Below are 26,574 nucleotides of genomic sequence, written 5' to 3' on the forward strand. Positions count from 1 at the left end.
GCAGACCTACATTTACTGAATAGATCTGTACTCTATACCATCATCACATTTCACTGTGACGTAAACATTTCTGTAGGAATTGTCCTCCTGCTAGTGTTAAATCATTTAATCCTAACAGTATACTCCCCGTATAGCAACATCTCTCTTTACAGTGATATGGCCTTTTCATGTGGCCTGTACTATGTCTACATGGCTCTACCGAGTATTTCAATACCCCAGCGTTCTCCCGCCTTTCCTAGCAGATGGTCTGCTTCAGCGGTTCAGAAGTTGCACCTCTCAAATGTCAGCCACGTTCAGTCTGCTCATGACCTCAAGTTCACGCGCACGTGCACAACTGCGTTTACGCTCCTAAGCCAAGACAAGCCTGTATGTGGTCTTCAGCTCAGGGCGTGTGCCTGCTTAAAGCCAGAGATCTGTTTAAGTGAAGGTGATGCTCGCTGCAGTTCAATTTAACGTGTGTTTGATCATATGTCATGTAGCTTAGCAGTGGCTCTTGCTTCTCAAAGGCTTTTATTGGTACATGGGGTACGATCTCCTGTATGTTGTATTGGTCTATAATGGTGTAAATCCTGTTAGCATATATTATTTACATTCATGCACAGTTTAGTATGGAATACCATTACAAATGCAAAAACCTAAATATACATTATATATATTTTTACTACTAGCTACTAGAAACTACTGTATTTGTTACTAATCGCAAACTAAGAGAAATCGTTAACCCACCTGCAGTACCGCATCAGTCCACTAGTGGCCTCACTCCACAGTTTTGAAGATGTCTGTGTGCCGTATACGGCATGCTGTCCAGACAAAGCCCACTTTATCTCCCATGTGCAGGTCATCGCGCTGACCCTCTGTACAGAACGGCAGGATAAAGGCTGGCGTCCACCGTTTTGTGGTGAGATAGCCCGTCATAAAGGGACATTTGGCACAACGTGCCTCGCTGTGGCTTTTCGATCACCCCATCCAACGTTCCGCACCCGGACGGCACCTCGACGGAGCTCATCAGATTGCCCTCACGCTCCGTCTGGCAAATGATTGTTATTGTGTAAATTAGAAAAGACCTCCTCAGTCCTCTCCCACTCACCAGCGGATGAACTCCAGGTAATGCGATGGTGGAGGAAGGACGGAGGTGGAGGGTGGATGATGGACAGCCTGATGTAGCGGTCCGGAAAAGCGCGGGGGTCCATATGGGAATTAGATCTGGAGCGGAGGAGGAGGAGGAGAGACGCCTCCTTTTTCTCCTTCACCGAGCCTGGGCGAACGTCTCATTTCGGAGATGGTGTGATAAAATGGGGGGGTTTTAATACAGCACAGCACCCTTTTACACGCAGATGGCGGTGACTGTACACCTCACTGGCGATGAAGACTTTTCATCAGGAGAGACTTGGCTACTGATCATAGTAATCATCTGTGCTCACATCATTGTGAGCCCTCTGCATTCAAGCTTTTTGTGTTTCAGCAACACCCGTAACTATCAGATTCGCGGTCCGTAACCCCCTCGTCTGAGTGGCTGTCTGGTCCGTCCCACGTGTCTCCTCACGCGGCCTCATCCCGCCCTGTCTGATCACCTCCCAGCTGCAGGCAAAGAGTCTCCGCTCCTATGATGGAAAGGAGAGAAAAATGAGCAAGAAAACGTTAATGTTGGTCCAGGAGAGAAGAAGATAGTCAGAAACCCCATGACCTCCCAGCAGCGCTCTCTCTCTCTCTCTCTCTCTCTCCATGGGGCTTGCATCAGTCTTCTCAATGGCCTTCCGTTATCTGGGGCAGGGGCGACCATGATGCCTTCCACAACAGCAAGCTGAAAGACTCCATTCCACAAACGTGTCCTCGCAGATCGATCTGCCACCGTTCTATTGCCCTTCCCCCCACCCCCACTCACCCCCCTGTCCCTGTCTTTTCCTCCCAATAAAAATCATTTTTTGTCAGGACGACGAATTCATGGACCTCTCTGCAGTACCACGTGAGATGCCATTAGAAGGGAAACGTGCCCCCAGATGTCTGTTTAGTATACCACACCCCCCCCACCCCTTGGGGTGCTCACGTATGGATCGGGGTGGGGGGACCAGTCATTCCCCATGCATCTTGGCAACAGCTCTCCAGAAATCGATCCGCTCAGTGATAGAACGCCGACACACGCTTTCTTTTTTTGTCATCCACCCAGCCTGAAGACTAATGTCATGTGGTGGGAGGAGAGAAAATTAGAAAAGGAACGGAGTGGGGGAGAAATGGTCCAGGGCGGCTTTCTTCAAGGGAGCCTCGGACAGAAGCTGAGGTGAAACAATCTGTCGGACTTTGCCAAGGTTTCGGTCTATTGTTAGCAGCACCACACTGAGTTTCTTTTTTTTTTTAAATCTTGCGTCAGGGAACAAATGCCTGTGTCTAAAAATACACTCCTGGAAAAATGTCTGACTCTGCAGAGGTGGTTACCAGGGGGTCATTTAAGAGCAGAGTGTGGTAACGGTGCTTTAGCAGTGAGTTTTTGGTCGGTGGTTGATGAATGGTTGATGAGTGGTACCAGGTTTCTGGCAGTGTCTTCAGGTGCTTCTGAGCAGATATTGACCTGCAAGACGGGTTTCAGATCTGTGTGGATATACCATGGCAGCAATGCAAAGATCTGCAATTATGAAACCAGTATATAAATAAAGCTATACATAAAAAAAAATACTTACATCACTCATTAGAGACACAATTTTTCAGAAGCGTGGCAAGGAATTCTCATCTGCGTTCCAAGCTAAGGTAGCAGGTGGTCCCTCGGAGCCTTGCACCGTTACCAACCCCATTTGTGCTGGACTCATTTCAGCTGATCAGAGCTGACGCCTCTGCACTGATCTCGGTCAGAATAATGCCAAAAATCCCACATTACGGCGCGGCAGGGCCTCTCCTGGAATTAAAGCAACATAGAAAGGGAACAGATGTGTGCCACGGTTGCTAGGATGGCACATTCCTGCATCCTGGCCTGCTCAGGTCTTTTGGGGCCTGTGTGTGTCGGGGGGAGGGGGGGGGGGGGGTGCAGGCTGTAAGAGAACAGCTGGTTTCTGACCTGAAATGGTGCGGAGCTGTAGGTGACTGTGGTGGAGCAGTCATGTCTGGTGTGCTGCTCTGCTAACCGGAAACCGCTAATGGAAGTAGGTGCAGGTCAAGATCACAAAACATCAAGAACTTTCAACCCAATTATAATGCACAAATATGGGAAATTGGCCATATTCTATTGTAGAGCCCAGCGGAAGACATGTGAATATATTTAACCTACTTTAGAAAGGTTATACCTGTATCAGAGGTTTACCATTAGCTAGCCTCATAGTTGGGTCTTAGTAAGTACTTAAGCACTCTGGTTAATAAGTACTTAAACATTTACATGAATTACATGATTCATGAGCACAAGTATTTGAGTACATATGAGTACTCAAGTATTTATTAGCATATTACAAGCCTATTGATTCTATGTTACAATTGGTTACATTTTGTAATGTGGCAATAGCATCATCATCTGAGTTTTGAGCGTCTAAACTTACTCGATAAGCAGGCACGGGAAATCTGTCTTTATTAAAGCGTTTCTCTAACGTTGAAGTGTTGCCTAGAGTTAGCTCACTTTGGAGACTGGCCTTCTGAGTGGATGTCTCACTCCGCCCTACCCACATCTGCCTTTCATATGCTAATCTGGCTATTTGCAGATATGTTGTACTTCCTCAGAGCGGATGTTCTCTTGTTTGCCCACATTCTCCAGTAAAGCTTCTGGCCATCCTGGGCTTTTAAACTCTTATACAGCAGTAGCCAGTAGCCAATAAAAGTTTATGAAAGTCTGGCCTGTTCAAGAGAAGGCACTGGAGTTTAGCCCCAGTGTTAAGACGACACCCCTCTGAAAGGAGCCAGTGTAAGACGTACTCATCGCTAGTTTCAAGGAGAAATGCCTCAAGACACTCAGGGGTTTCTTTATATTGGTCACCCAAGCCTCCATGGAGACCTCCTCTCCTACACTAGAATGTCCCTGAGCCATTGCGTGCGTGTAAGCTAATATTCTCTCGTAGCTTTAGGCACGTCAGTCTTTGTGTGTCGACCTTTGACATCAGCCTCATGAAAGCCTAAGTGTGTTTTGGATGTAATCCATGGTGAGGGCTGTCTAATGTTTACTCAACTAAACATGGGTATTTTTTCTTATATTATATACCAGGTGTTACGCTGGTGTTGTATGAAGGGTCACATAATGGAAAAGGCTAAAACTTTGACCGTGGGACAATATATGTTGGCGTCTCCCTCCCATATTTTGGTGGCTATGTACTGCATGTAGAGGAGATGGCAGACGAGGCTTGTCCTTCCCAAGTTGGGAGACACCAGAACATCTCCTTTGTTCATGGTTATTTGCTCTCTACATTGTAATGAGTTCGTGCAGTTTCAAAATACTAAGAGTTCTTGTTATTTAAGTAAAATGGCCATTATTAAATGTGCTGTTTTTCTCTCTTTGAAAGTAGCTTGCGTTAGCGTTATATCTATAAGTTGGTTTTGATTAATGTAAACAAAAGACACCCAGGGATAGAAACAAATTTATCTGGTCTTAAATTAAACTGACCCTTACTGGGCACAATTCCTTACATATAAATGTCCACCTCTAGTTTAGAAAGTGGGCTTCATGCTGCTTGGCATTCTTCCTTCTGTAATAAAGTACACAGTACAATGACATTTTCATAAATGCTATTCTAGACTGTTTCTTGTCATTATAACTATTTGATATGAAGTAAGCTGGCTTATGGAAAGGAAATGTCACAGACATTCTCCGTTTTCTTCTGCAATTATTTAATGGTTGTATTTACCCCTGCTTCGCCTACAACCAAATACAGAAACAGGTACAATGAGGTAATATAAATCAAACAAATCATGCCTTTGATGATTTGTTTGATTTATATGATGATTTGTTATGATTCTATGATTCTCTGGTGGAGACAGATCCATGAAGTGGAGACAGATCCATGAAGCTCCAGGGAACAAGTTCTCCAGACCTAATTCTTCAGACCACCATCTCTCCTCTCGGCTCTTCTCCAACTCTCCTCCAACACCCCTTAACAGGGTCCAGGTGTCCTTCAGTCTTATCTTGACCAGTCTTTACCTCTTAGCCTCCAAGTTCCTCATCAGCGTATTGTCAGCTCTGGGGAGCAGAGTCAAGGCTCAGAAGGCTTGGAAGTCTCCAAAAGGCTCCAGATGCCACAAAGGATTATAGCGTTCACTCCGGATACGGACTGGTGTTTATGAAACTCTGCAAAGCACCCTGTGCAGTCTGTGTCTGTCTGGTCGAGTTTGCTGGAAAGAAAAGTAAAGCTTCTTATTGAGAAGTGTAAAATGCAATCAGGATCATAGTTACATTTCACAGAGATGAACTGTAACGATATTAGTTAATGTGATTAGTGAAGAGATAAACTGGAGAAAAAAACATGCATTTTACAAGCCATTTTACTGGACTAAATTTCATCAAACACATAGCTGCTCTTAGCTTATACAAGCAATTTTGTCTCTTTCATTTTTATGTCCTCCCCCCACTGATGAACAGTAATGAAGCTATTACAGTGAGTTTGGTCTCTCTGATTTCCTGATTAGCTGCATTTAGACCTTGCTGGCTTTCAGAACAGGAAACAAGTACTGAAAATAGACTTTATACATCTCACATGCTCACATTTGCTCCAGATGTGGTCATTTGAGCAATGTGGGCTTGTTTATATGTGCTTTGTGTCTGCTTTGTGTGTGTGTGTGTGTGTGTGTGTGTGTGTGTTTGCTATCTGATTTGACCTATCAGAGTAGGATAGGTCTAGCTCCACCACATTTGCAGGGACAAATTCCAGAGCAGGAGCAAAGTGTGATCTGGCAGAGAAAGAGACAGACGTCCCTGATCTAGCAGAGAGGCAGACAGACGTCCATGATCTGGCAGAGAGTCTGGTAGAGACATGCACCTTCTAGACAAGCACTGAAGACACTGTTCAGCCTCAGCAGAAAGAAATAGAGAGAGAAGGAGACGGGGGGGGGGGGTAACTATGGAAATGACGGAGACAGAAAACGAGAGAAAATAAGGGGTAATGGGCACCCGGACATAATTTGTGTCTAATGGCCTCTATAACCTGAGTCCTCAATTGGTTCTGCAGAACTGGAAAGTGCCTGAAGCATACACCAGTGGCTGATAAGAACCTTATTTCATACACCAGTGGCTGATAAGAGCCTCATTTCAACATAGGAGTGTTTTTTTTAGCCCAGTGAGAGATCATCCATTTGTGAAAGAACTTTATTTTTTTCTCTCCTTTATTGTTCAACTGTTGGCAGTGGTCTACGTCCACCGCATGCAAACGTTCCTGTAAGGACAGGGCCGTCCTGGGACAGAGGTGTCCCGTCAGAGTTATGCGTTGCAGTGCAGATTTGTTTGTTTTTGTGCTCTTTGCTGCCTACAGATCAGAGCAGCTTCACAGAGTCTTTCCAGAGTTTTGAGAGGAACAACAGCAGGTCACTCTCAGCCCTGAGCTCTGTGTCTGAACCGCGAGAGCCTTCTCCTCTGCGGCCATCTGAATCAAGAGCTATGAAGCAGCTCGCTCTCTCTCTCTCTCTCTCTCTCTCTCTCTCTCTCTCTCTCTCTCTCTCTCTCTCTCTCTCTCTCTCTCTCTCGCAGGTGGTGGCCAGGCTTTGCTTGGATCACAGCCTGATTAGTGTCCTCATGTGTCCCCATTCGCCTTTCAAGCAGCGCTGTAATTTGGGCACGGTTAACGGTTTCTCCTGGGCGAGTGTGTGAAGGAGACGGGCCTTACGGGCCTTACGGGGCCTTTCAGTGAGGTGCTGAGAAACCCATGAGGACACCGGCAGCTGTCTGGAGAACAGCACAAAGGGACCGAGCCTGAGCTATTGATGTCTGGCAGGAGTGTGTGTGTGTGTGTGAATATGTATGTGCGTGTGTGTGTGTGTCTGTGTATGTTTTTGGAGGTGTGTGTGAATATGTATGTGCGTGTGTGCGTGCATGTCTGTGTGTGTATAAAGAGGTGTGTGTGTATGGAGGTGTGTGTGTGTGTGTGTATGAAGGTGTATGAATATTTGTGTATGCATGCGTGTGTGTGTGTGTGTGTGTGTATGGAAGTGTGAGTGAATGTGTATGTGCGTGCGTGTGTGTGTTTGGAGGTGTGTGAATGTTTGTGTGAGTGCACGCATATGTGTGTGTGTGTGTGTGCATGAGTGTGTATGGAGGTGTGTGAATGTGTGAGTGCACGCATGTATGTGTGTGTATGTGTGTGTGTGTGTGTGTGTGTTATATACTGTGTTCTGACTGGTGATAGCAGAAAGCAGCTCTGTAAATGACAGGTCTGACGAATTGCCCTTTCACGCTGGTCCTCACAATGTAAAAGCCACTTTTGGTGGCATTGCAGTGCATGTGTGTGAGTGTGTGTACACATGCATGTGTGTGTGTCTGTGTCAGTGTTCACCTTGATTTTTATAGGTCTTATAGGAAAGAATACACACACACATGTATGAACATCCACAGACGTACACAGAATGAATAACAGATCACTTTGCACACGTCTCTCTGCAACACTGTCTATTCAGCAGTGCAGGGGCTCAGGTCACTGTGATAGGTGCCTGTGTTCATAACAAACACCATTTTCCATAGCCCTCAGAATAAGCACACAGGCCCAGACCTAGTCTGCCATTTTTGCACAGGTGTAGTATTTGGGGCAGTTGTGTGTCTCTCTCTCTCTCTCTCGCTCTCTCTCTCTCTCTCTCTCTCGTGCTGCACAGCACGTCAACATGTCAGTTTTACCAGCCAGGGGGCGTTGTGTCCAGGGCTAATCGCCTTCCCCTGACTGCTTCTTTAGCTCTGCCAGAGTGGGCCTTGTTTTGGGGAGGCTTTCTTCAGCGTGACGGGCGTCCGGAGAGTCGCATGTGTTCTCTGGGTTGTAACACTCATTCCCGGAGCGAGGGGGTGTGTGCTCGTGTGTGAAGGTACTGTCTGACATGGAAGTATCTGCATGAGCGAACAACACTGGAGGTGTGAAAAAAGTGTCGGGGGGGGGGGGGGGTTCCTAGCAAGCACAGAAACACACATACAGACACACACACACACACACAAATAACCTTTCTGTGCACTAGAGTACATTTTGGACCACATGATCAGTACTTCATGTCAGTAATTATGCTTAGTCATATAGTTATACTGTCATATACCGTAGTTTACGTAGTTATACGTAATCATATAGCTTAGTCATATGTCAGACACCAGGGGTTACATTTTGCTTGTCTAATATTTGCACATAGTTCAGTACAATATTGAGAATTTTTTGCTCGGTCACATAAGAGTATGAATCTGTACTACTCCTCATTCATCATTCACAGTCAGTTTCCTTCTCTAGACCACAGCTTCATGTAGAAGGCCAGAGGCTTTTTTAGAGCGGAGCTCCAGAGTCCGCTTAAAGTGTCACAGACCTACTCAAGCCTTCTTGTCTTGCCTGTAAAGAAAGCCAGATGCAATTTCCATAGCACAGATCCAGACGTCCAGTTTCTAGAGCACAAATCTATAGGTTTGGCTACCTCCAGATGTCTTTTTTGGAGCACAGCACTAGAGACAAGCTTCTCATCCCATTCCAGCTCTCCAGCTTCAACCCCCACCCCAGCGATGAACTTACACACACACACACACACACACACACACACACACACACATACGCATGCTAATGCTGGCATGTTTGTCTGTGCTGCTGGTTTGTTGCTCCACACCTGCTCTCGCCTCCATCTCCTCCCCAGCCTCCTCCGTGCTTCCTCCGTGACGTTGACTAGCCGTCTGATCTATGATGAGCGTTTCTTGTCGGTGATCTTCCTTATCGCTCTTCTTTCTTTTCTTCCTGGTCTGTTCTCTCTCTTTTTCCTCTTACGTTTTCATCCCATTGGTCATGCTCCTGTTTTCTTTCGACCCCTCCCCACGTTTCTCCCGTCCCCTTACCTCCTTATCTCCTTCACTTCTCCTTTCTTCCTTTCCTTTCCTCTTCTCTCTTCTCTTCTCTTCCCCCTCTCCAATCCTTCTTTTCCCTCCCCCTGTATGACTAACCTTGCAGAGGGTTCCTCAGATCAAGCGCCCCCGCCCCCCCAGCCCACCAAACCCCCCGAACCCCGCACCTCCTCTTTGACTTACTCCTCTCCTCCCCCACCAGTTCTCCCGAGCTCAGGCGTCCTCCCCTCCACCCCCCGCGACGTGGCCCCTGTCCTAGTCTCCAGCCGCTTCGTGCGCCTCGGATGGCGCCCCCCAGTGGAGACACGCGGCACCATCCTCACCTACGGGGTCTTCTACTCTCAGGAGGGCATCAACAGGTACGTTGGGGGGGATCCTCCCAGACTCCAGGGGGCAGCATCTCTCCCAGAGCCAGACTGGTGGGTTTGTTCCAAAACAACAACAACAACAAAAACACCACAGCAGATGCTGCAACGCGGAAGAGCACTTAAAGGCAAAACGCTCGGCCCCAGGCGAGTATTACCAACACGCCCCCCACCACCCCCGGCACTCTTTATCGCCCTCACCGGTGATGAAGAGGAGGAACACAGTGGCCCTGTTCTCTCAGGTTATAAAAATAAACGAGGCAGGGCCAGGGAGAAGCAGGAGACTCATAATTAGCAGGAAGCAGCCGCCACATTTAACACTCCTCCCACCGAGGGGGGGCGAGGACGGCCGTGAGTCAGACGCCCGTCCGACTCCCTGCCCCACGCAGCGGGGGGGGTTACAGCCTCTCAGGAGAGATCAGCTGCTGGTTTTCACACGGTGAATATAATACCCAGAGGCTGGCATGAACAACCAAACAAATTAAGACGTGACTCTTTGAAAATAAGGATAAATTAAACCCGTTGGGTGCTTTGTTTAATTCGAAATATCACTTTTAATCATGGTGAAAGGTGCCAGTTTCAGGTAGACTGGAGTTTTTTCTCGTGCCTGTGTACAGTTTGGGGTATATTGTCGTGGCGTGAATGAAGGAGCTGGAGTAAAGTAAAGGCACATTTCTACTATCCATTAAACCACGTAGCGACAATCACGAGAAAAGAAAGCGCGGTACACAAACGCATGTAGCATGTGCACGTAGCACCGCGAGTCTTCCAGGTACGTGGAGGAAGGCGTCTGGGTGAAGTGTGCAGTGTGGCCACGTCGACAGTCTCAGGGTGTGAGAGCCCAGAGCTCTGGAAGAGCAGACCCGCGGGTTTGGATAGCGTGCGGAGGGAATAGTGTGACGATGAGTGATTAATAAACAAGTGATTGGGAAGGAGGGAGGGGTGTGTGATGAGTGGGCGTGTGTGTGGGCGTCTCCCTCAAGGCCTGGGGCCGGCCTACCGTGACATGTATACTATATATGCAGTTCACTACGCTAAGGAAGCGGTATGTTATTTTCTCTTTATGGATTGCCTAAAGTGTGTTTTATTTTGAAAGCTTTACAAGAAACCTTGGGCTCATAAAGGAAGCCTATTCAACCCCTAAGGCAGCCTCATTAATGCAAACTGGGTTTCTGGAGTCCGGGATGAGTTGAGGAGTCGGTATTGTAATTTGTGTGCAGGATTTTGGAAGCAGTATTGTCAGCCTTTGTGTTCACTTGGCCTTGGGTAGTGCTGTGTAATTGTAGCATTCACTTGACAGTACAGATGTCAGTAACTAGGGGATGACGGTAAGTAACTCTTGTTTGCTCTCTACAGGGAGCGTTCGGTGAACGTGACGGAGGCCGAGACCCTTCAGCTGACAGTGAGTGGCTTGAAGCCCGAGGCGGTCTACACCTTCAGAGTGGTGGCCTACAACGAGATGGGCCCGGGGGAGAGCTCCAAGCCAATCCGTGTCACAACCCAGGCCGAACGTGAGTACCCAGCATGCATCGGTGGGGGACGCCGGGTGGGTCACGTGACGTGGGGTTTTGGCTCGAGGCAGTTACCTCCGTCGTAAAAAGTGGGGACGTCCCAGGCAGTCTGCAGGCGTCGGCGAGCTAGGAGCAGTGCTGATCCTCTCTCAGCACCGAACACCACATGTGTTGAGTTGAGCCCTCGCAGGACTGATCTGGGGTCTGCCATGCTGAGAACTGCACAACAGACCCCTATTTGCACATGTGCTTTATTAGATGTGGTGCATACATTGTCAGCTGTCGTGAGACACTGAGCTTATTGGTTGCGTTTCGGGAACACTCGTGTTCATTGGTTGTGTGGTTCCTCCCAGAGGTCTTCAGGGCCGCCTAAATACTAAGCGTTTAATTATTAGTGTATTTTTCACTTTCCAATATCGCATGTACAGCTCTGAGGTGATAGAGTTTGTCATATTACACAGCATGCAGAATCGTCGCTTAAATGAGCTTCACGCCCTTCACGCCCTTCACCTTTTCAATTACAACTGCTTGGGGGGGCAAATATTAAATTATAATATGACATTAATATTTTCTGTTTGTTGTCAGCAGAAATTAGGGGCAAACCAACATCCCAGCACTCAATGAGCAGATTAACTGGCCAGATTAACAATACCTGGCTAAATTATGATTTGAGCAGAACTTGTTGAAAAGGGGACCCAGAATATTCTTCTAATTGCCATCCCAACAATTGCGTTAAGTGTGTTACTGAGATTCAGACATTAGCCATAAAGGACTACTCCTTGTCCGATTTATTGAATGACTTTTCAGGTAGCAGTCACGAGTGTGTGCTGTTAAACATAAAAACATTTGAGCTGACTTGTTCTCCGTGTCTAATTCCCTAGTATTGGCTTCCATTATCGACCTTGTAGTACAGGAAGCAGCGTCCATCCTCAGGCCTCCCGCTTCTTTAACGAGGCTCTGTGGAGATGTTGAAGAGCTTGACCTTTTCCTTCGCACCACACCGGCGAGGTTTTTGCCCACATCTTTCGATCCGTGCGGAGTGCCGAAGGCTCGGCCGTGTGTGGCGTTCCGGACCCTGCGTCTCAAAGCCGCGAGCGCCCCGTCAACGCGAGCGCCCCGTCAACCTCCCTGTTCATCTCCGTGGATTGCGACGTTGGCCTTAAACACTGCGTACTGAGCTGCTGGTAGCCCATTTCACCAGCAAACACTCCCAACACCTGCATTGCCATTAGCTTGAATATGCGCATATATTAATGCGAGGTGAGGTTGTGTGGGGCCCTGCGGACAGACACACTGGAGCAGCAAATTGACCTTCAGTCTCTAGTTTAAGGAGTGAGTCGGATATGGCGAATGTGGAGTTTAAATCACTGTGTCGAGGCGTTTTTCTCCAGTGGGGATAAAGAAAAATCAAATCTCTAACATGAGACAAATAAAAAAGTGTTGAATAATGTCAATTTAAATGTTTTGTGAAAAATTATGTGAAGTAAAAATCGTACAGACCTAATATTTTTCTTTTTGTAGAACCTCACGGAGTTAATTGAATTCCTGGTTTTGTGAGGGAGTTGCTTTGGGTATTAGTATCATGGGGTATTAAAATGCAGATAGTCTCTCTCACACTCTTTGTGTGTGTGTATGTGCATACGTGTGTGCCTCTGTGTGTGTGTGTGGTGCATATGTGTGTGTGTATGCACGCGTGTGTGTATATGTGTGTGTGTGTGTGTGTGCGCGTGCGCCCCCCAAGCAGTGCAGGTCCCAGGTCCTGTGGAGAACCTCCAGGCTGAAGCAAGCTCCCCAACCTCTATCCAGGCCTCGTGGGATCCTCCGGCCTACGCCAACGGCCCGATCCAGGGATACCGTCTGCTGTGGACCGAAACGTCCACTGGCAAAGAGCAGGTCAGCACAAACCGAACTACATTTACCATGAGCCCCTGAATGTGTGTCACATGATCAGCCATGCCATTCTTGTGCATGTTTGAGGAAATGACAGATTGTGTGGTTTCTGTTTCTTCCATTTATTTATTTGTTTGTTCGTTTATTACAGATTAATGATTTTGCAAGTTACTTTCATTTTTTTTGTCTGTCTGTACTGTGTTTGAATGAGGTGAAAATTACATGTGAAGAGCAGACACAGGTTTTAGAATGAATTCATTTGAAATCCAGTCCGTCCAATTTTGTTTATCACAAAAGGATATAATTACAAAAGCACAGTGTGGCTCCACTGTAGTTTCACAAAGTTTTCACTGCAAAAGAAACATTCTGCTCATAAGACAGACAGAATGGCTCACTGAAAGAGAAATAGGGAAGAGAGAGTGTGTGTGAATGATATGTAAGGATAGTTGAGAATAGCTAGATAAATATTTAACTCACTGACTGGTTCTGTGTTGAGGGACTTCCACTTCCACTGGGCCACACAAGTGCCTGTGGAAATCCAGACTGAGCTAAAATACAGACTATAGTCACTAAGAGCGACTGGAGCATGGCTGTTAGGAATGGTTCAGTACCTGACCTTCAGTCCTTCAGTACTTGACCTTCAGTTCTTCATTACCTGACCTTCAGTACCTGACCTCCAGTCCTTCAGTACCTGACCTTCAGCCAGATGGGAGAGAAATCCTTTCTGTCATGAGAATAAATTCAAAAGAGAGGATGATCTGGTTATCTCTTTCTCCCTCTCTCTCTCTCTCTCTCTCTCTCTCTCTCTCTCTCTCTCTCTCTCTCTCTCTCTCTCTCTCTCTCCCTTTTTCTCTCATTCTCTGCATTGATCTGTTTCCTACCACATCAGAGCGTGGAGGTTCTCGGCCAGAGCTACAGAATGGAGGGACTGAAGAAGTTCACTGAGTACTCGCTCCGCGTGCTGGCTCTGAACCGCCACGGGCCAGGCCTCGCCACCGAAGACATGCTCATCACCACCCTCTCTGATGGTAGGAGCCTCCACCAGCACCCCACTCACACACCTCCACCCGCCACACCAAGTCTACACCGTCCACACTGCTCCGAAGAGAAGAACCTCTAGACATTTAGCAACCAATTTAGCAACCCCTGTCCTGGTCAGTTCCTGTACGTGATTCCTGGAGAACATCTAGCATGTTCTCCTGGTTGAAGCCAGGTCAAGTCTGGAGCTCCTTTGCGGTCAAAAACTGATGGCATCTGCACAGGATTTGCACAATGTCCCAAAGTTCAGCAGACATTCAGTGCACGTTAATCGAGTCATTTAGCCCACATTAACAGATGTCTCATTACATTTGCCAGATGTGGGCTCGGACTCCACCTTGGCTGCAATCGATTTCGCACCGCGTCACTCCATTTTGACAGGCCAGCGCGACCCGCTGCGGACGGGTTTGACTTGGTGGGCGCACCAGGGGGGTCTAGCTAGAGAGGAGAGGCGTGGAATATTCCATTTACATCTGTCTACATTTAATTAGACCAGAGAGAAGGTCCCCTGAGGTCAAAGGAAAAAATACAAAGTGGTAACAGAGCTGGAGGTCACACTGGGGTGCCTCACCGAGAGCAGGAACCACCGTGGTCCCCCAGGGCTGTGTAGTGCAGGTGGGCCTGCAGGACCACAGGGTGACACCTCACCGAGAGCAGGAACCACCGTGGTCCCCCAGGGCTGTGTAGTGCAGGTGGGCCTGCAGGACCTCAGGGTGACACCTCACCGAGAGTGCCTCCCTAGTCCCGTGAGACAGCAACCACACAGCCCTATGGTACAACAAGCACGCTCCCCCGCCGTTTGAACCAGCATGTACACCCAAGCCCTGGCTCCAGAGAGACCACTGAAATGCCTCACCATACTGTACACCGAATCTAATACCCATCATCATCGCAGAAAGGAAACCACATGTACTTGTGAAATCAGATCAGCAGCCGTCCCAGTGATGTATTTGAGATGAATTTCATTACGCCTGATTTCAAATATTGGATCTGGTGAAGGTTTGGGAGGCTGATACACACGCATGAACACTGGAGTCTGCTGAATATTAACGTAGCACAGGTGGCTCTTCTGGTCTCCTTCACCGATGCATCAGTGTAAGCTCTTGGGCTTCAGTGTTAGCTGCTCATTTGCTGTCTGCAGCACGGCTTTGGTGTTAATCTGGGGATCATGCATCTCATCGCCAGATCTTTATCGCACTTCCCCAGGCTGCCGTCACGCTTTCACCGATTGGTCAATATCAGAACGAGGCAGCTTGAAAAGCTCCCATACACCTGTCACGGTGACTTCAGAAGTCACGACGGAAGGGGTTACGTGAGCCCCTTCACTTTAGAGGTGCTGAAAGAGGGATAGAAAGAGAGAGAGAGATGCACGGAGGAGAGAAAGTGGGGACAGGTAGAGAGAGGGAATGAGAGGGTCTAGCCAACACGCACTTACTGAGGCCCAGGGAGTCCCCCTTGAGTCAGAGAGCTTTAGAGAGTCATACTCTGGGTTCCTCTCACATGACTGCATTCTATCTCTCTCTCGCTCTCTCTTTTACTCACTCTCTCTCTCCATCTCTCTCACTCTTCCTTGATATACTTGCTCTTTTCCCACACATCCTCATCCCTCCATTCTGCAGCACCAACCTCTCCTCTGGAGTGTCGGTCGCTTTTCCAAAGCTTCTGAACTCCAAGGCCCCATCTGTCCATCACTCCTTCCCCTCTCTCCCTCCCTCCCTCCGTCCATCCGTCCAGCGGAATGGCGAGAGGCGCTCTCGGAGTGACGAGGCTGGCTCCCTCTGTCTCTTCACATTATCTTCAGAGTGGAGGGAGAGCCCATGGAAATGTATTGTCTGTCAGCTTCCATTAGCCAAACGCAGGCACACGCAACAAATGAGCCACGAGACCTGCTTTTCCATTTCCTGCTTAATTAAGGACCCCTTGTGCCACACTAATGAAATTGTGTGACGCCACATCTTGCTCTCTCGCTCTCTCTCTCTCTCTCTCTCTCTCTCTCTGTCTCTCTCTCTCTGTCTCCATTTCTTTCCTTCTTTCTCTGTCCTACTGTCTCTCTCCTTTTCTCATTTAAGGTAATTATACATCAGATCATATTAGAAGAAAATGCATAGTGCATTTACAGATACTCACACAGTCACACTGTGCTGTGTCACTTCTCTTTAATTATAAACAAATGCCTCTCCTTAATTATAAACTTACACTTATATAATTATATAATTGTATGGTTTTATATATATATATATATATATATATATATATATATATATATATATATATATATATATATATATATATATATATATATATAAAATATATTATATATAATGTCTTTGTATGTATATGTATGATAGACTGTTCCAGTCTATGCGCGCACACACACACACACACACACACACACACACACACACACACACACACACACACACACACACACACACACACACACACACTCAAACACTGGCACCACCATGATAGGCTCATAGTAAACACACTTCAGTAAATCAATCAGAATCAGTGGCTCTGAAATGGATCAACAGACAGATTCCCTAGAGGCCTTCTGAAAGTGTGTTTGTATGAATGTCTATGATGGGTTATCTCATGTGAGGTAATTTGATAATTGATTACCTCCACACACCACAGGAAGCGCTGTAATCAGTAATGCCTTCTTGTATTATTCAAAGGGTATCAGTCTAGGTAGTCCCTCAAGCAGAGGCCTAATTCAATAACAGCTTTAACAAGCAAGGACTATTAGGTGACTTGTGCCCATGTGAATAGTCATTTGTCCACATACTGTGATGATATCACACACACACACACACACACACACACACCATCTTCCTAATGCCCCTGTTTCTGTTTTTTTCCCCTACAGTTCCAAGCGCACCTCCCCAGAACATCTCTCTAGAGGTGATCTACTCACGGGTGAGTAAGGGAGAGAGGGAGAGGGAGAGGGAGGGAGGGAGAGAGAGAGAGAGAGAGACTCTAAATGAGAGAGGGATGGAAGGAGACGTTTCCAGTGTTCTGCCCTCAGGCTGTTACTGAGACATGTGCAGTTAGTGGAAATAAAGTTTTAAACACCTCGTTAGATCGTGTGCCGGCTGAACCTTTTGGAAAGGTGCAGACAGGATCAGAGGAAGCAGCTCTGTGATCATCTGGATGGGCTGAACACATGGAAACAGATAAGGGCTAGAACAAGGTTTGCCTTAAAAGCAAAGAATGAAGAGGTGTGTGTGTGTGTGTGTGTGTGTGTGTGTGTGTGTGTGTGTGTGTGTGTGTGTGTGTGTGTGTGTGTGTGTGTGTGTGTGTGTGTGTGTGTGTGTGTGTGTGTGTGTGTGTGGACTGGATTACAACGGATTACGTGTTAATTCTTTTCAGAACCTGCTAATCATCCCATTCTAAGCTCTGTGTCCACCCGAGAGTGCCGGTGTCAGTGATTGCGATTTGTTACGTCACCCATTTTTCTCAGTATCTCAGTCTATTACAGGATACCATAAAATTTCCAGAAACAGCAGAGCACTTAGAACTGTGAAAGCTGGGTGACCCACATGTCCACACACGTCTACACATGTCCACACATGTCCCTGTTGATCCTTGTCCATCAGTACGTCATTAAAATCCTAGCAGCTTTCACTGTTTCCACTGTATTACAAACCCACTTGATGGACTGACGTAAGGAGGACATGTTGTGGTCTGGAAGAGGGACCAGGCCTGACAATTCTGCCTCAGTCATATACCTTATTTTCTGATTAATAGGCCAGAACACCAGACTACCAGTTCATGTACTGCACATGGGTGTTAATCTGAAGTTCATTCTGTGTATATGGGATTTAATCTGCAGTTGATGCAGTGGGCATGAGTGTTAATCTGAAACTCATGTTGTGGACTTGGTCGTTAATCTGCAGCTTATGCGGTGGAAGAGAACTATTGGATATGTCGCCCATATGACTGAGTTTGTCATTATCTTTTGCCGTTGGACATTTTAGAGGGATGATGGTGACAGCAGTGATGACAGTTCTGGTTTAGGCCAGGTGCATTGTGGGGCCATAGTAGACAGGAGGAGAAGCAGTGAGTTTGTCAGCACTCTCCCTCCTGCCAGTGAGCTACGGCAGCTGCAATGAGGAGATGAATGTAACCATCAATTAGCAGAGCCTCTCCGTGGCCTCAGACCGTAATTAGCAGTACTTCAATAATCAACTGGGATGATCAGCTGTTTTCAGACACTATGCTTGTAATTAGCCCTATCATAAAACAGCAGAAATGCTAGAGTTCAATGGCTCTTGGGTGAGGCTCGCTCAGAAGACTCAGAAATGACCTGAAAACATGAAGTTGGAACTTCAACTCCTGCATGAATGGCTGCCGAAGGAAGACGGGTCAGAGTAAAGCGTTGCAACATGAGGCACAATTGTTTTCCTAATTTCTCTTTTCATGTCGAGTCATGTGAAGAGTAGAATTTCTCTTGGCACTTTCAGACCCTTTCAGCTTTCTTTTCCTGATTAAAACTGAGGACACAAAGTGAAGTTTGCAGCGTCACGTTCTGCAAATCCAGAAAATTCATGATTCCTCCATCTCTCTCTCTCTCTCTCTCTCTCTCTCTCTCTCTCTCTCTCTCTCTCTGTGTCTCTCTCTGTGTCTCTGTCATTCTCTCTTTCTCAGCCTCTCTCAGCAATGGAGAACAATACAGTTAACCCTGTTACAGTTAACCCTGTTACAGTTAACCCTGCTTGTGCAGGCTATGTGGATTGGATTAATTCCGTCACTGTTGCTGCAGGATTAGACTAGAACCGTGCTGGGCTTGTGCTCTAAATCTCCCTCCCTCCTTTACTCCCTCCCTCCCTCCATCTAGGGCACTAGGCTCCCTGTGCATGTCGGGGGGGGAGTACGATGCTCCATGGGCCACTCGGGCCTCATTGAGGGCGTTCTGTCTGAGTTCCGCAGATAAAGGCTGGCTTATGAGAGGAAACTGCCTTTCATTGTCTCTGGTAGCATGCTGTGGGTGAACACACACACACACACACACACACACACACATACAGCCCTTCCCTCTCCCTCTCTCAGCACCCCACAATGGAGGCCTGCCGTACGCAGATTGTCCAGCGGTGACGTTCGAAAGCGCAGGTGGAGAAAAGTGACTTGTAAGCCATCTGCTTTTGATTTTGGGGGCACCATCATCGGAGCGGGCGGCGAGGTTGGGGAAAAGAAGACTGGTGAAAATAGAGCGAATTTGTTTGCACACCCAACGAGCCCTGTTTCACGGGCCCATTTCACCCGTTCAGCAGGCCCGGACTGTACATCATGCTTAGGGAAGGCTTGACTTCGGAAAGAAAACCTTTTCATTTTTCACGTGAAAATGGAAGTGTCTATTTGTGAATCATGCGCTACCTAGGCGGGAGGTTATTAATAGACCCAATCAAACCGGGCCGCTCCTATGAAACAACACAGGGTGCAGGGCAGAGGCAGGAGAGCGTGGCCTGCTGTATCACAAATGACCACATCCATAATATCTCAGAGTCTCACCGGTCATCACTCCTGCAGGAGCGATAGGTTCAACCACCATCCATTTAAGAGTGGTTAGCATGCTTTTTTTCATCAGCCCCATGTGCCATGACCTGTATTGCTTTGGTGCGACTCGGAGACGTCCGGGCAGGTTGGAGCGTTTGGGGGAGACATACTGTCCGACTGATGGTCAGGTGTAACTGGAGCCATGTAGAGCAATGCTCAGACCCAAAGGAGCCATGTAGAGCAATGCTAAGTCTTTTGAGGGCATTAAAGCTGCTCTCAAAGGTCCCCAAATTCAAATCCCCAGACTGTGCTAACGTCCATCCACTTAAATCGAACATGCGTACAAAACGCTGGCGTGTCCTGCTAAGCTAATTTTTAGCGCCTCGTGTCTAGCTTTTATGGATGACGGCAGATCTGTAACACTGATGTTCTGGTTTGGAAAAGGAATCAGTGAAGCAGCGAAGCAAAAGGCAGCATAAAGCATGGCTCCATCTCCTGGCTCCATCCACATCCATCAGCTCCCACCTCCAACCTGCACATCCATCAGCCGGCGTGCCCGTGCCTCCGCCCACACCCGTCTCTCCCTCACACACTTTATTGATTGCAGGTTGAAAGCTCTGACAAACTGAAGCGTTCCAGGGGTTCCGCTTTGCCTCCCTCCACTGCAGAGCCGAGCTCCATCGAGTTATTAATTTGGCCCGTAAGCGAGAGAACAAGAGAGCGCAGGCAAAGAGGAGAAAAAGAAATGCTCTCGGAGGAGGAGGAGGAGGAGGAGAAGGTCAGGATTTGAGTGCTGGCGGGTTTTTTTTTGTTTTGTTTTTTTCACTGGGCGTGTGAAGTCAGCGTGAGCTGTGTGGAAAGGCTTCATGCTTGAATGTGGTTTGAAGAGACTGGAGTGTTTCATGCGACTGTCACTTAATTTGACCTCAGAAAAAGAGGATTCGTTCAAAGATCGTTCTTCCATTTAGGGCTGGGGGGGGGGGGGGGGGGGGGGTTGTTTGCTTGTTTGTGTCTGTGTGTAAGAATTTAGTGTGGCTTCAAACAAACATAAAATACACAGACACACACATTCACTCTTAGATTGTCAGTAGGGGTACTGATAGAGTCAGGGTCCAGAGAGACTGAGGTAATTGCTTGGTTGCAGTGTCAAATTTGCTTGTCAATAGAGATTTCAGTTACAGTCCTGGATGAAAAAACATGCTAAAAACTGGAGTGGTCTGAAGGAAAGCTAAAATATTAATTCATGTTTCAGGCTTTCTGCTAGTCCCTCTGAGACAGTTTCAGATTTCATGTCTCATGTCATTTCAGATTAAGTTTATTCTGGGCAATATCTTTATATTATAATAATTTTTAATTGTATAGGGCGGATATAACACAATGATCATCATCTGTGCAAGTTTATAATATCAATACATGTATTACAATATCTGTTCAGAGCATCTATAGCATCATTTGATATTTGGCATAATGACCCAACCTCTAGGATTTTATTGGCCATGATTTTTGTCCTGGGTGTTGTGCTGTTTTAGTATTTTGCTGCTGTATAATGCTAAATGTGTTTTATGGTAAGTAGACCAAAAATTCGCAGGAAAAGCTGTTTCTGGTATGTGGATAAACTAACTCCTTTGGCAGTAGGAACATGCATTATGAAATGTTATATATTCTCTCAACTCTTAATAATGAGGTAAATGAGGTAAATCCGTTAGCTAGCGAGCTAGTTCAGGAATTTAGCTGGCTGTACAGATGCCTGCAAGGAATCGTAGAGAAACAGAAACATGTGAACATCAGACAGTGAGAGAGAGATTCAGAGCTAAGTTGAGACACTGGACAGAGGCAGTTCGTACACACACCACTAACATGCCAAACAAGCATGTGTAGCAGCCTCTAAAAATCCTCACAATCAAATCAAAGTGAGGTGTGTTAACAGCTGCATAAAACTTTGCACGTGGGAAAATAATTTTTTTAGCTGTCGAATCCATCACCGAACATCAAATGTCACACGCCAGTGTGGGGCACGTCATGGTGCTTATGGAGATCCCTGAGGGGCAGTCACTACAGAGAACCAGGGGGCGTTGTGGTTGATGGCACCTCTAATCCTAACCATAAACCCAACCCCGACCCTAATCTGACCCCCAGCTATGTGCACTGTGAGTGCAGTAGTCCACACACCTGGTGTTCAGGAGCTTTGAGGATCAGGCTGAACCCAGAACCTTCTATAGCAACAGTGAGTCTATTTTAGGACTTAATACCAACCTATGTTCATGGTGTTCTGGACAAGAATTTCGCAGAAGTCTTTTACTCTCTATAGTACAACTCTGATTCCTTAAGATGTTGAGGTTTCATATTGCCATGTAAAACCATATTTTATGCATCTGTGTTGCTCCACAGTCTTCAGATTTGAGTCCGAATAAAATGTGGGGTTTGGGGAGGGAGGGTGGCTGGTGGATGATGAATGAACTCAAAAAGGATTTTGACAGCAGTCAACTCTGCTTAGCTCATTCTGACAGTATCACAGACATCTGCTGGTCTAGCAGAGAAATTCAGTGAAACTTTAGAGAAAAGCTATTTTAAAAAGAAGAGGAAGTCGCCATCTGTGGACTCCTCCACGGGACTCTGACTCCTCCACGGGACTCTGACTCCTCCACGGGACTCTGACTCCTCCACGGGACTCTCACTCCTCCACGGGACTCTCACTCCTCCACGGGACTCTCACTCCTCCACGGGACTCTCACTCCTCCACGGGAGCAGCATCTCCTCACCACTTTCAACACGATGAAGAGTACACCAGAAAGAGCTTGTTAAAACTAGACCTATTCAAATTCCAGACATCATTTCTCAGTCCCAGCCCTGCTCTTCTGTTCACCATGCCCCTTGGCTTCTCCCTCTCTGTCATTCTTCCTGTTTCTCTATCTCTCTTTGCTCCATTTCTCTCTCTCTCTCTCTCTCTCTCTCTCTCTCTCTCTCTCTCTCTCTCTCTCTCTCTCTCTCTCTCTCTCTCTCTCTCTCTCTCTCTCTCTCTGCTGACCTGCCAAGAGAGAATGTGACCACATTGTTCCAAGCCGATTTGCCCTGTTATACATGGGGTAATTAGCAAGACGACGTAGCCAAAATGACACTCAGTTTCTACTTTAATGGCTCCCACTCCTCTCTCTCTCTCTGTCACACGCGCACACACACGTGTTCATGCACACACAAACTCACACGCACATGCTTCTCTGACCTGCAGTAATCAATTAAGAATACACACCCGAAACAGGTGCCAGCAAATGTTAATGAATTCATTCTCATCGACAGGCCGAGCTTACTACGCTAACAGAATGAGTAACTCCTGTTTTAGCTAATGAATGAGCTAGCTAGCCACTGCATCAGACTGCCCATACACAGATACATCTTCTGGGCCAGAGAATGCACACCTGAACCCTGAGGATAAATTTACTCACTTGAAAATGGGATGAATATGGGTAGCTAGCCATGTTTTCATGGAATAATACTAGCAGAAGCCAAACGGCGAGAGAGGCCGGGAAGGTTCGACTACAACCGGGATGTACTCGACGTGTTTGGCAACAGCATGGCATGAATTTTAATTGGTTTATTTGCATGTTAACAGGGTTTCTGAGCCCCTAGCCCGTCCTCCACAGATGGCCAGGCCACCACCTCCCCCCTACACTTAGCAGCTGGCATTAATGCCAACTGCTACTGAGTCAATGTACCCGTCATTTCATATGATGGCATTCTTGTACCAAATTAAGTTATAGAATAGCTGAAGTTGTGGAGAATTCCCATGCCTGAAACTGTACCCTTATTCCGCCATGTTTATTCATTCTCTACCTTTATTTTTATACACCTAACTCCGCCCTCTTGGGGGAAGGGTTCTCCTAAGTTCAGAAGCCATTCAGTACTCCAGCTCACCCATGCATGTCTCCTCTCCTCTACAGTGATACTGTCACCTTTTTTTCCCAACCATTATATTGGGACTGGTCTGCCCCAGCTAATCGAGTTGTAGCTCCGTCACACCCTACTGATACAGCCGTGCAAAAGATGTTTTCGTCAGGACTCTGTCCAAGTGTATTTGTAGGCAGTTCCCATTGTGACAGCCCTTTCCCAGGTTCCATGCCAGCACCACCTGTTTTAGGCGATGGAGGCGACACCTGTTTGGGATATGGAGGCCTCATCCACACAGCTGGCCCTAGCACTCAGGAGAAGAGTGCACACTTGATTCTCCAACGCAACCACTTAGACGTGCGATTGGCTGAGGCATCGCCGAGGTGACGGTGGAGAAGGGGTCGGCTGTGTTCACGGGGACCATGGGAAAAACAATGCTGAGAATCGACATGCCGTCTATTGTTAGAGAACACTGCATAGGAAAGGGGAAAGAGCAAGAGAAGAAGAGAGGAGGAGAGGAAAAGAGGATGAAAAAGAGAGAGAGATGGGACTTTGTTTACATGCTGATCTTTTGCATAAATGAAGTGCTGGTTCCGCATGGTTGCGGTTGTTGTGCCCGTGCTAAAGATCCTGTCACAACAATTAATTTCCTCCTCTGCTTTGGTGAGCAATTATAAATGCTTTTTTTGCAGTCATAATTGCCAAACACATCCAGAATGCAAAGTGTTATTTGCGCAACGAATGGCTGGGCGGGGCATTTATGTTCTCAGAGATTGCGGTACGAACACAACAAAAAGCAGAGCGCTGCCTTTACGTATGCCAAGATGGCCGTGAGAACGTAACGAACAGCGGGGAAGAGCATTTACATATGACAAGATTGCAGTAAGAACGGAACACGTATTGTACCGGGGCACTGCGTTTACATATGCCAAGACTGCAGTAAGAACGGAACACGTATTGTACCGGGGCACTGCGTTTACATATGCCAAGACTGCAAAAACATCTCCCTTCCAGAGAGACAGAAAAGAGCAAAATGCGCAAAAACGATGTGCTGTCATGTTCTGGAGAGCTCACACTGTTGCATTGTTTCGTTTTAGACGGACTGCCATTATCCGAGGTTTGCTTGAATGTGTCAGAGATTCAGTCAAATTTTTAAAGTACTTGGCTGTTAGCAAAATGCTTGTTTTTTGCTTGTTTGTTGCTGACAGTGAAATGATATGTTCATGTGTTTATTCCTCCATTTGCCATGGGTATAACAAGTGACAATTCCTTTGTGACTTTATAACGGCATTTTGAGGATAATCCCAGGCAGTGTGTGGATTATTTTGCTGGGAACATACAGGTGACAGTTTGGGCATTTGTGTGCACCAAAATAACAGATATGAGAAGAAATTAAGGTAATTAAAGAAAACACAGTGTGTCATTAAAGTAGCACCTATCCTGCTCATGTTTTAATGCCAGGTGGTTTCAGCACAGTTCCAACCGCATGTTCTTCATGGTTCTGACGGGTCCAACCGTGTGGTCTTCATGGTTCTGACAGGTCCAACCGTGTGGTCTTCATGGTTTTGACAGGTCCAACCGCGTGGTCTTCATGGTTTTGACAGGTCCAACCGCGTGTTCTCCATGGTTCTGACAGTTCCAACCGCGTGTTCTTCATGGTTCTGACAGTTCCAACCGCGTGTTCTTCATGGTTCTGACAGGTCCAACCGCGTGTTCTCCATGGTTCTGACAGGTCCAATCGCGTGTTCTTCATGGTTCTGACAGGTCCAACCGCATGTTCTCCATGGTTTCTAACTGCAGCAAACTTGTGTTCTCCGTGCTTTTCAGAGTATCAAAGTGAGCTGGCAGCCCCCCTCGTCCAGCACGCAGAATGGCTTCATCACTGGTTATAAGATCCGCTACCGCAAAACAGGCCGTCGTGGGGACCAGGAGGCCATCGAGCCAAACAACCTGTGGTATCTCTTCACTGGTGAGTGGCCGTCCTGTCTTCTCAAGGGAGCTGCCGAACGCCTCCATCGCACTGTTGCAGTGTGATGATGAGTGAAAGGGGAGTAAATGACTGGAGGTCAAGTTGTCTTCTATAGAACACCTGATATAGCATATATGCTAGCATTAGTTTTTCCCTGTATGCTTTCCCCATTTCAGAGGTAGTACAGGCAGTCTTTTGTTTGAAGAAGCAGTAGTACCCAGGATTAGCTGACGCGTCATCATTTCAAGAGAACACTAAATCCCAAAATGCATCAGGAATTAATGTTGCTGTATCCCCGCCCTGCATTATTTATGTCTCAATTTGACACCACCCCTGCGGCTCAACCGCCATGCCGCTAACACAGCCCAGAAAGACGTACACTCTGGGTTTCAACGACAGCCACATCCAGTGTCGGTCCACCAGAGCAGCAGGAAAGGGGGAGTCTCACCTCCTGAGGAGCTCCACAGGTGGAAGGAAACTGAGCTGTTGAACACACACAGAAATCCGGCTTCTCGTTTGTATGCTCATATCTGCATGTGCAAAAAAGGTTTTAGCAAATACTTATGTGTGCACGTGCACACGAGCTTTAGCAAAATACCTACGTGTGTACGTGCACAGGCATTTAGCACATTCAAAGCCACACAGAGCTTTGACAAAACGCGACAACTGAAGATGATTTGAATTGTTTGTTTGTTCACTTGTTTGTTTTTTTCAGTATATGCCAAACCCTGGGTGTTTTCAGGTGACAGTGAAACATAGGTGTATCAGAACAGATGCCCAGAACTGGGTTTGATAAGACCTCTCCGGTTCAGATTACATTAACAGATGTGAACCGCAGAAACCGCTGCTCTTCTGTCACAGCTCCCCCGGCACCGTTCATTTGGACTTTTCTAGAACATTTTCTAAAATAACGAGGAGTTCACCAACTTTAAGGGATTCTGAATAAGATTATGAAAAAAAATCCCTTCAGAGCTAACAGCATTCATTAAGAACACCAGAGGAAAACATTACTGAATACCACTGAAGTTGTTTTTAGAGGGCCGTCAGGGCCCTCTACGCCCTCTGAGGGCCTAAAATATTCTAAAACATAAATATATATAATATCATTTTCCAATTTTATTTTATCTACTTACAGTTTGACAATCGAAATCTAAACAATTACAAAATATAAGCAAATAAATTATTCAACCGTGTCCATTCAATCTGTGTTGGAAGGAGGGATTAAGTTAAGTGGAAGCCTGTGAGCCTGTGTCTCCCCCTATCAGGACTGTGATGCATCCGCAGAATGTTGCTGATTGGTGGGCCTGCTGTTCATTTACAGAGGACCTGGCAGTTATAATTCAGCGCAATACCAGTTTCCAATGACAGTAAAATTGACCAATCATATCTTCCCTCTTAGTGGGTGGGCTTAACTGTATGATCATTTCTGCCCGCTGTGGCGACACTAGCTAGCGTTAGCGTACC

The 26,574-nt window shown here is 46.8% G+C and overlaps 1 protein-coding gene across 1 annotated transcript in view; it reads left to right on the forward strand.

The window, feature by feature from the left end:
* Positions 1–26,574, forward strand: part of dcc (DCC netrin 1 receptor) — a 111,378-nt gene that overhangs the window by 34,998 nt on the left and 49,806 nt on the right. The window contains exons 6-11 of the mRNA XM_077011378.1: positions 9,162–9,318; positions 10,681–10,835; positions 12,577–12,728; positions 13,615–13,753; positions 16,633–16,682; positions 24,969–25,110. Coding sequence (XP_076867493.1) covers positions 9,162–9,318; positions 10,681–10,835; positions 12,577–12,728; positions 13,615–13,753; positions 16,633–16,682; positions 24,969–25,110 — 795 coding nt within the window. The remainder of the gene's footprint in view (positions 1–9,161; positions 9,319–10,680; positions 10,836–12,576; positions 12,729–13,614; positions 13,754–16,632; positions 16,683–24,968; positions 25,111–26,574) is intronic.

Source organism: Brachyhypopomus gauderio, chromosome 7 (genome assembly GCF_052324685.1).
Source record: "Brachyhypopomus gauderio isolate BG-103 chromosome 7, BGAUD_0.2, whole genome shotgun sequence".
Taxonomy (NCBI): domain Eukaryota; kingdom Metazoa; phylum Chordata; class Actinopteri; order Gymnotiformes; family Hypopomidae; genus Brachyhypopomus; species Brachyhypopomus gauderio.